This window comes from Chrysemys picta, chromosome 13, assembly GCF_011386835.1.
Source record: "Chrysemys picta bellii isolate R12L10 chromosome 13, ASM1138683v2, whole genome shotgun sequence".
Classification (NCBI taxonomy): domain Eukaryota; kingdom Metazoa; phylum Chordata; order Testudines; family Emydidae; genus Chrysemys; species Chrysemys picta.
The window spans coordinates 16,018,029-16,029,259 of NC_088803.1; the positions used below are offsets into that span (position 1 = coordinate 16,018,029).

General features: G+C 43.0%; 1 protein-coding gene across 1 annotated transcript; it reads right to left on the reverse strand.

Annotated features, from left to right (window-relative positions):
- Nucleotides 1–313: 313 nt before the first annotated feature.
- On the reverse strand, nt 314–4,110 carry LOC103306592 (uncharacterized). The gene is made up of 2 exons (XM_065565208.1): nt 2,892–4,110; nt 314–1,275 (listed from the first exon to the last, which is right to left on the reverse strand). The coding sequence occupies exons 1-2, from the start codon at nt 3,865–3,867 to the stop codon at nt 314–316; spliced, it is 1,938 nt and encodes a 645-aa protein (XP_065421280.1). The 5' UTR covers nt 3,868–4,110.
- Between the last annotated feature and the right edge of the window lie 7,121 nt (nt 4,111–11,231).

Sequence of the window (11,231 nt, forward strand, 5' to 3'; positions counted from 1 at the left end):
GCCTCACTTTCCCTTCTATTGTGTTACATGAACACAGCGAGGAACCATAGAGACTCTATCTCAGTAACTCCATGCAGATTATCTCTATTTTTTAACACAGACAATGAGATTTTCAATGGAAGTTTTCAACTTAATTGCAATGGGGACTTTTTGCCCAAATCACCCCAGTAGCTTTGAAAACCTCAGGCTAAGGCCCAGATTTTCAAAGGTATTTTAGGTACCTCTTGGGAGTTTCAAAAGCATATTGGTGCTTCCACTGATTTCAAAATCTCACTTGGGGGGTAAACACTTTGAAAAATCTGGAGCTTAGTTATTATCTAGGATTCTCTATGTTCTTTGTGAAAGTTATGTATTTACTGAGCGCTTTGTGCAAGGCTTCCCTGACCTCTCTGTTTCTCAGACTGTAGATGAGGGGGTTCACCAGGGGAGTCAGCACTGTGTAGCAAAGCGAGAGCACTTTATTTAGGACTCTTAGTGTATCAACTTTCGGTAGCATGTAGACAATCATTAGTGTCCCATAGAAAATTGTCACCACAATGAGGTGGGAGGAGCAGGTGGAAAATGACTTTTGCCTCCCTGTGGTGGACGGGATTCTCAGGATGGTGGCTATGATACACACATAGGACATCAGGGTTAGTAGAAATGGAGGCAAGGTGAATACACAGGCTAGAATGAAATCCACCAATATGATCAGGCGAGTGTCCCCGCAGGAGAGTTTTATCAGTGGGATGGGATCACAATAGAAATGGTCAATTTCATTTGGACCACAGAATATGAACTGTGACACACATAATATGAAGATGGTAATAGCTAAACACCCATTTAACCATGACCCAGCAGCCAACTGGAGACAAAACCTGATATTCATAAGAGATGAATAATGCAAGGGTTTACATATTGCTAAATACCGATCATAAGACATCACAGCTAGCAGATAGCATTCTGTAGATGCCAGAGCACCAAAGAAGTACAGTTGTGTGAGGCAGCCACTGACTGAGATGGTTTTATCCCCAGTCAGGAGACTGGCCAGCATCCTGGGCAGAATGGTGGAGGTGTAGCAGGTCTCTAAGCAGGACAAATTCCCCAGAAAGAAGTACATGGGGGTGTGCAGGTGCTGATCAGCCACAACAAGCAGGACAATGAGGGTGTTCCCAGCCACAGTTGTGGTGTAGATCACTAGGAACAGCAGGAAGAGAAGAATTTGCAGGTCAGGGAGATCCCCGAATCCCAGGAGAATGAATTCCATGATGGTGGTTTGGTTTCCCCAGTCCGTGTCTTCCATGGGCTGAGACTAGGAACAATTAAACAAACTGTGCATTCGAATTAGAAGAACATAGAGCTAAAAGTTAATCAGGTCTCACCATTTAATTTCATAAAAGTTTAAAAACTCCTTTCCCTCCCTTGGTTACCAGCTCTAACTTTAGGTCTAAAGCAGTGGTTTCCAAACTTTAACAACCCGTGAACCCCTTTCTCTAAAATAAAAAGAAGAACAGGAGGACTTGTGGCACCTTAGAGACTAACAAATTTATTAGAGCATAAGCTTTCGTGGACTACAGCCCACTTCTTCGGATGCATATAGAATGGAACATATATTGAGGAGATATATATACACACATACAGAGAGCATAAACAGGTGGGAGTTGTCTTACCACCTCTGAGAGGCCAATTAATTAAGAGAAAACAAACTTTTGAAGTGATAATCAAGCTAGCTCAGTACAGACAGTTAGATAACAAGTGTGAGAATACTTACAAGGGGAGATAGATTCAATGTTTGTAATGGCTCAGCCATTCCCAGTCCTTATTCAAACCGGAGTTGATCGTGTCTAGTTTGCATATCAATTCTAGCTCAGCAGTTTCTCGTTGGAGTCTGTTTTTGAAGTTTTTCTGTTGTAATATAGCCACCCGCAGGTCTGTCACTGAATGACCAGACAGGTTAAAGTGTTCTCCCACTGGTTTTTGAGTATTTTGATTCCTGATGTCAGATTTGTGTCCATTACTTCTTTTGCGTAGAGACTGTCCGGTTTGGCCAATGTACATGGCAGAGGGGCATTGCTGGCACATGATGGCATATATCACATTGGTAGATGTGCAGGTGAACGAGCCCCTGATGGTATGGCTGATGTGATTAGGTCCTATGATGATGTCACTGGAATAGATATGTGGACAGAGTTGGCATCGGGGTTTGTTACAAGGATAGGTTCCTGGGTTAGTGGTTTTGTTCAGTGATGTGTGGTTGCTGGTGAGTATTTGCTTTAGGTTGGGGGGTTGTCTGTAAGCGAGGACAGGTCTGTCTCCCAAGATCTGTGAGAGTAAAGGATCATCTTTCAGGATAGGTTGTAGATCTCTGATGATGCGCTGGAGAGGTTTTAGTTGGGGGCTGAAGGTGACAGCTAGTGGTGTTCTGTTATTTTCTTTGTTGGGCCTGTCTTGTAGGAGGTGACTTCTGGGTACTCGTCTGGCTCTGTCAATCTGTTTTTTCACTTCAGCAGGTGGGTATTGTAGTTTTAAGAATGCTTGATAGAGATCTTGTAGGTGCTTGTCTCTATCCGAGGGATTGGAGCAAATGCGGTTATATCTTAGAGCTTGGCTGTAGACAATGGATCGTGTGGTGTGTCCTGGATGGAAGCTGGAGGCATGTAGGTAAGTGTAGCGGTCAGTAGGTTTCCGATATAGGGTGGTATTTATGTGACCATCGCTTATTAGCACAGTAGTGTCCAGGAAATGGACCGCTTGTGTGGATTGATCTAGGCTGAGGTTGATGGTGGGATGGAAATTATTGAAATCATGGTGAAATTCCTCAAGGGCTTCTTTTCCATGGGTCCAGATGATGAAGATGTCATCAATGTAGCGCAAGTAGAGTAGGGGCGTTAGGGGACGAGAGCTAAGGAAGCGTTGTTCTAAGTCAGCCATAAAAATGTTGGCATATTGTGGGGCCATGCGGGTACCCATAGCAGTGCCGCTGACTTGAAGGTATATATTGTCCCCAAATGTGAAATAGTTGTGGGTGAGGACAAAATCACAAAGTTCAGCCACCAGGTTAGCTGTGACATTATCAGGGATACTGTTCCTGATAGCTTGTAGTCCATCTTTGTGTGGAATATTGGTGTAGAGGGCTTCTACGTCCATAGTGGCCAGGATGGTGTTTTCTGGAAGATCACCGATGGATTGTAGTTTCCTCAGGAAGTCAGTGGTGTCTCGAAGATAGCTGGGAGTGCTGGTAGCGTAGGGTCTGAGGAGAGAGTCTACATAACCAGACAAGCCTGATGTTAGGGTGCCAATGCCTGAGATGATGGGGCGTCCAGGATATCCAGGTTTATGGATCTTGGGTAGCAAATAGAATACCCCTGGTCGGGGTTCTAGGCATGTGTCTGTACAGATTTGTTCCTGTGCTTTGTCAGGGAGTTTTTTTAGCAGATGGTGTAGTTTCTTTAGGTAATCCTCAGTGGGATCAGAGGATAATGGCCTGTAGAATGTGGTGTTAGAGAGCTGTCTAGCAGCCTCCTGGTCATATTCCAATTTATTCATGATGACAACAGCACCTCCTTTGTCAGCCTTTTTGATTATGATGTCAGGGTTGTTTCTGAGGCTGTAGATGGCGTTGTGTTCTGCATGGCTGAGGTTATGTGGCAAGTGATGTTGCTTTTCCACAATTTCAGCCTTTGCACGTCGACGGAAGCAATCTATGTAGAAATCCAGTCTGTTGTTTCGACCGTCCGGAGGAGTCCACGCAGAATCCTTTTTTTTGGAGTGCTGGTAGGGAGGATTCTGTGGGTTAGTATGCTGTTCAGAGGTATGTTGGAAATATTCTTTGAGTCGGAGACGTCGAAAGTAGGATTCTAGGTCACCGCAGAACTGTATCATATTCATGGGTCTGGAGGGACAAAAGGAGAGGCCCCGAGATAGGACAGACTCTTCTGCTGGGCTCAGAGTATAGCTGGAAAGATTAACAATATTGCTGGGTGGGTTAAGGGAACTGCTGTTGTGGCTGCTTGTGGCATGTAGCAGTTTAGATAGTTTAGTGTCCTTTTTCCTTTGTAGAGAGGCAAAGTTTGTCTTGTAAATGGCTTGTCTAGTTTTTGTAAAGTCTATCCATGAGGAAGTTTGTGTGGAAGGCTGAACTTTGTGATTTTGTCCTCACCCACAACTATTTCACATTTGGGGACAATATATACCTTCAAGTCAGCGGCACTGCTATGGGTACCCGCATGGCCCCACAATATGCCAACATTTTTATGGCTGACTTAGAACAACGCTTCCTTAGCTCTCGTCCCCTAACGCCCCTACTCTACTTGCGCTACATTGATGACATCTTCATCATCTGGACCCATGGAAAAGAAGCCCTTGAGGAATTTCACCATGATTTCAATAATTTCCATCCCACCATCAACCTCAGCCTAGATCAATCCACACAAGCGGTCCATTTCCTGGACACTACTGTGCTAATAAGCGATGGTCACATAAATACCACCCTATATCGGAAACCTACTGACCGCTACACTTACCTACATGCCTCCAGCTTCCATCCAGGACACACCACACGATCCATTGTCTACAGCCAAGCTCTAAGATATAACCGCATTTGCTCCAATCCCTCGGATAGAGACAAGCACCTACAAGATCTCTATCAAGCATTCTTAAAACTACAATACCCACCTGCTGAAGTGAAAAAACAGATTGACAGAGCCAGACGAGTACCCAGAAGTCACCTCCTACAAGACAGGCCCAACAAAGAAAATAACAGAACACCACTAGCTGTCACCTTCAGCCCCCAACTAAAACCTCTCCAGCGCATCATCAGAGATCTACAACCTATCCTGAAAGATGATCCTTTACTCTCACAGATCTTGGGAGACAGACCTGTCCTCGCTTACAGACAACCCCCCAACCTAAAGCAAATACTCACCAGCAACCACACATCACTGAACAAAACCACTAACCCAGGAACCTATCCTTGTAACAAACCCCGATGCCAACTCTGTCCACATATCTATTCCAGTGACATCATCATAGGACCTAATCACATCAGCCATACCATCAGGGGCTCGTTCACCTGCACATCTACCAATGTGATATATGCTATCATGTGCCAGCAATGCCCCTCTGCCATGTACATTGGCCAAACCGGACAGTCTCTACGCAAAAGAAGTAATGGACACAAATCTGACATCAGGAATCAAAATACTCAAAAACCAGTGGGAGAACACTTTAACCTGTCTGGTCATTCAGTGACAGACCTGCGGGTGGCTATATTACAACAGAAAAACTTCAAAAACAGACTCCAACGAGAAACTGCTGAGCTAGAATTGATATGCAAACTAGACACGATCAACTCCGGTTTGAATAAGGACTGGGAATGGCTGAGCCATTACAAACATTGAATCTATCTCCCCTTGTAAGTATTCTCACACTTGTTATCTAACTGTCTGTACTGAGCTAGCTTGATTATCACTTCAAAAGTTTGTTTTCTCTTAATTAATTGGCCTCTCAGAGGTGGTAAGACAACTCCCACCTGTTTATGCTCTCTGTATGTGTGTATATATATCTCCTCAATATATGTTCCATTCTATATGCATCCGAAGAAGTGGGCTGTAGTCCACGAAAGCTTATGCTCTAATAAATTTGTTAGTCTCTAAGGTGCCACAAGTCCTCCTGTTCTTCTTTTTGCGGATACAGACTAACACGGCTGCTACTCTGAAAAATTTCTCTAAAATGTGAACTCTCCTGAACCCCCTTCCTAAAAATGAATATTTCCAGGGATTAAAGTTTAAATCTTCTCAGTGTCATGCTAACATTCACTCACCTCTCACTGAAGCAAAACAGCACTCCAGAGAAAATGACTTAGTATTGAATTACTGAGGCACCTGGACACTGCTACATTGACTACTACCTGGTTCCGGCTGGTTTGGTGTGCAAACACCTTTTCTTCCAGGGCCATCCCTAGGAGGGTGCCCGGTGAGGGACAAATTATCCTGGACCACCCCCCACATACAGCATGGCCCCTGCTCACCCTGCCCATCATGCCAACTTCCCGTCTGCCAAGGGGTCCGAGCTGCTACCTGCATGCCTGCGGTCTCAGCTGCCTCCCTGCCCACGATGGGGCTCAGTCTGCTGGACCGGTGCTGGGGTCTGGGCTGCCGGCTGCACACTACACAGGGCTCGGGCTGCTAGCCCCTGCTGACTGCTGGGTTTCAGGCTGCCGGCCCCAACTGCCCGGCCTTCTGGTCCGAACTGCCCGGCCCAGCGCTGACTGGGGCTCATCTGCCCACTCAGCGCTCCACAGGGCTATCTGCTCCACAACTGGGTCACACCTGCTGCCTCCCATGCCTGGGGTCCTCTGGCCACCATTAAGGAAATTTTTCTTGCACCCCCCCTGTAACATTGTGCAAACCCCCAGGGGTTCATGAACCCCAGTTTGGGAACCACTGGTCTAAAGTGAGGCCTTGGGCAAGTGTCTTTTCCTAGAACTGAACACCGCTATCCCTTCAGACCTCCCCATGCCACCTCAAATCAATAATAATGATAAAACCAGCCCACTTCTCTTGTAACCAATATTGACATGACAGATCAGATAAATTGCTCCTCTACTCTCATGTCCCATCTATTGTCTTATTGGTGCAGAACAATGATGTTGAACTGGAACATTGCACAGTTGACAATGAGCAGAAAGTCAGGTCTTGGAGGAGTAAATATCAGTAAATACTTCAACTAAAATTTTGCATTATGCATTTCAATCCGGAGTAATGTGTTTAGGGGCATATCTATGTAAATTAATGTTAATTATTCTTACCATATGCCTATTTATTGAATATTTTAGTGTTCTGTAGGGAAAGGAATATATATTTTCACTGTCACACAAGAAAGCAGTTTATACCATAAATTCTGAAGTGGAGTAAATGCTTCCTTAGATCATGTCACACAGAAACCTAATCATGATGATAATGATGACTGATGACTGCAGATATCTGGAGATGTAAATTCCTTTTCTATTTCAGATGATACTTGTCAATATTACCTATGTAGCAGTATTCAAATTCATCTTATTTGGGGGTAGATTTTGGAAGGGGCAAACCCAGGATGATTTGCAATCCTCACTATAGAGTGATTCTCCTCAGACCTGTTGCTTTGGAATAAGTGGGTCAATAGCATTAACATAACCCACTGCTGTCCAACATTAAATGGTGTGAATCAAGTTTCAGGTTTGGGTACACAAAGACCTCAGCCTGCTTAGTATCATGGCAAACACATAATTAAGTAAAGTACTTTTTTTCCCCTTGAGCTTGACTAAATTTTGATTTAGCAATTGCATGAGCCACCTATTCATAAGAACATAAGGAGGCCATACTGGATAAGACTATTGGTCCATTTAGCCCAGTTCCCATTCTCCCAACAGTAGCCAATGCCAGATGCTTCAGAGGGAATGAACAGAACAGGGGAATTTTGAGTGATTCATCCCCTTTCGTCCAGGCCCAGCTTCTGGTAATCAAAGGTGTAGGAATACCTAGAGCATGGGGATGCATCCCTGACCATCTTGGCTAATAGCCAAGTACTCCATTTAGGAAGGAACAATCAGTTGAACACATACAAAGTGGTAAATGACTGCCTAGGAAGAAGTAGTGTGGAAAAGGATCTGGGGGTCATAGTTGACCCCAAGCTAAATATGAGTCAACAGTGTAATACTGTTGCAAAAAAAGCAAACATCATTCTGGGCTGTATTAGCAGGAGTGTTGTATACAAGAACAAGAAGTAATTCTTCCACTCTACTCTGCACTGATTAGGCCTCAACTGGAGTATTGTGTCCAGTTCTGGGTGCCACATTTCAGGAAAGATGTGGACAAATTTGTGAGAGTCCAGAGAAGAGCGATAAAAATGATTCAAGGTCTCGAAAACATGACCTATGAGGGAAGATTGAAAAAATTGGGTTTGTTTAGTCTAGAAAAGAGAAGACTGAGAGGGGACATGAAAACAGTTTTCAAGTATGTAAAAGGCTGTTACAAGGAGGAGGAAGAAAAAAAATCTTACCCTCTGAGGATAGGACAAGAAGCAACGGGCTTAAATTGCAGCAAGGGAGGTTTAGGTTGGACATTAGGAAAACCTTCCTAACTGTCAGGGTGGTTAAGCACTGGAAAAAATTGCCTAGGGAGGTTGTGGAATCTCCATCATTGGAGATTTTTAAGAGTGAGTTAGACAAACAGCTGTCAGGGATGGTCTAGATAATACTTAATCCTGCTACAAGTGCAGGGGACTGGACTAGATGACCTCTCAAGGGGGAATCCCTATGGGGAGGGGGCCATTGGGGTGTGACACCTTCCACTTCTATGATTCTATGGTCTATCCTCCATAAGTTTATCTAATTCTTCATTGAACCCAGTTATACTTTTGGCCTTCACAAAATCCCTTGGCAATAAATTCCACAGGTTGACTGTGTGTTGTGTGAAGAAGTACTTCCTTGACCTGTGTAATTATACTTTTACACTTAACTTGACAGAATTTATGTTCCTTTCTATTTTCCTCAGTAGGGTTTGACTTTCAATTTTTAAAGTATAGCTTTTTGCCTCTAATCACCTCTTTTACTCCGTTGTTAGCCATGGTATCATTTTTCTGATCGTCTTAGATTATCATAGATTATAGGACTGGAAGGGACCTCGAGAGGTCATCGAGTCCAGTCCCCTGCCCGCATGGCAGGACCAAATACTGTCTAGACCATCCCTGATAGACATTTATCTAACCTACTCTTAAATATCTCCAGAGACGGAGATTCCACAACCTCCCTAGGCAATTTATTCCAGTGTTTAACCACCCTGACAGTTAGGAACTTTTTCCTAATGTCCAACCTAGACCTCCCTTGCTGCAGTTTAAACCCATTGTTTCTGGTTCTATCCTTAGAGGCTAAGGTGAACAAGTTCTCTCCCTCCTCCTCATGACACCCTTTTAGATACCTGTAAACTGCTATCATGTCCCCTCTCAGTCTTCTCTTCTCCAAACTAAACAAACCCAGTTCTTTCAGCCTTCCTTCATAGGTCATGTTCTCAAGACCTTTAATCATTCTTGTTGCTCTTCTTTGGACCCTTTCCAATTTCTCCACATCTTTTTTAAAATGCGGCGCCCAGAACTGGACACAATACTCCAGCTGAGGCCTAACCAGAGCAGAGTAGAGCGGAAGAATGACTTCTCGTGTCTTGCTCACAACACACCTGTTAATGCATCCCAGAATCATGTTTGCTTTTTTTGCAACAGCATCACACTGTTGACTCATATTTAGCTTGTGGTCCACTATAACCCCTAGATCCCTTTCTGCCGTACTCCTTCCTATACAGTCTTTTCCCATTCTGTATGTGTGAAATTGATTTTTCCTTCCTAAGTGGAGCACTTTGCATTTGTCTTTGTTAAACTTCATCCTGTTTAACTCAGACCATTTCTCCAATTTGTCCAGATCATTTTGAATTATGACCCTGTCCTCCAAAGTAGTTGCAATCCCTCCCAGTTTGGTATCATCCGCAAACTTAATAAGCGTACTTTCTATGCCAATATCTAAGTCGTTGATGAAGATATTGAACAGAGCCGGTCCCAAAACAGACCCCTGCGGAACCCCACTCGTTACGCCTTTCCAGCAGGATTGGGAACCATTAATAACAACTCTCTGAGTACGGTTATCCAGCCAGTTATGCACCCACCTTATAGTAGCCCCATCTAATTTGTATTTGCCTACTGGGTGTATTTGTCTTACTGGGTTATTTTTTTTAGTATTGGGGGGGTATACATTTAACTTCTTTCTCTATTATGGTGTTTTTAAATAGTATCCATGCAGCTTGTAGGCATTTCACTGTTGTGACTAATCCTTTTAATTTCCATTTAACTATTAGGTTTCCTGTTTTGGTAGCCTTTCAAATCATCCTGACCATTTCACAATCACTGTCACCATCCTGGTCAGGTGGTCAGTACTATTTTCCTACTGCTATACTCTTTATTAATAAGTGTTTCCTTTTTTAACTACAGTAGAAAGTCAGAGTTATGAACACCTCGGGAATAGAGGTTGTTTGTAATTCTAAAATATTCATCACTCTGAACAAAACATTATAGTTGTTCTTTCAACACTTTAGAGTTATGAACCCTGGAAAACATAATCCTACTTGTACATGCAAAATGATGTGGTGTAAATTAGCTGTTACCGCTCAAGAAAGCTCTTAGAGTCTGAACATTGATTTAATACAGCTTTGAAACTGTACTATAGAGAAGAAAAATGCTGCTTTCTCGTTATTTTTTTAGTAGTTTACTTTTAACAGAGAACTGTACTATGCTTGCTTTATTTTTTGGTCTCTGCTGCTGCCTGATTGTGCATTTCTGGTTCCAAATGAGGTGTGTGGTTGACCGATCAGTTTAGAACTCTGGTGTTCGTAACACTCAGGTTCTACTGTATTTATAATCAATTGTTGTACTAACGCCTATGGATCATAGATTCCATCAGAATTCATTCAACAGTCCATAATGATCATGGATTGATAATACAGGAATGAGAAAGGGACTGAAGGAGAAAGATGCTGCCCATAAACTCACAATCTAAATATCTGGCATAAACTTCTCTACAATTTAGGTTCACCCCTCTCTAATGCATAGGACTTGGTCCTCTATTCTTTGAGAACTAAAGGGCCCCATTGAAGAACCCTACTGTTCCCTACCCACGGAAGGCCTTCTGCGGCATGGCACATAAAAATGAAAATTCAATTTGGTTCAAGAACCTACTCCTTTGATGTTTCATCCTAAGAAAGCACATTGTCTCTGTTACCCGTAAAGAGAGATTGGACATCAGTAACTTCCCAACATACTTTGTGGTCAATACAATTAAGAGAATTTCAGAGCAGTCTAGGGGAACTGGGTATCCTGATCTCTGAGGTGACTTTGGAAATATCACCCTGACCTTCTCTGAAATGTCTTAGTACAGATAGCTGAAAAGGATAGGATTCCTTTAAGGGAAAATGTTGAGATTTTCAGCAAAATGTTTTATCCCAAACCGGATTAAACTGTCAAAACCCTGAACATTTTCCCATAAAGGAAGGTAAAATACAAATTTCATTTCAGGAGAGATTAAAAGGAATTTTTGAGCTTTCCAGTGGTCCTTAATGTTGGCAATTGTTAGGTTTGGCAGGATTTGATTTTTATTGGTAATGTGGATGTCACCATACACACACAAACGAACAAAAATATTTCCATAAATAATAATTGAAATATACATATAG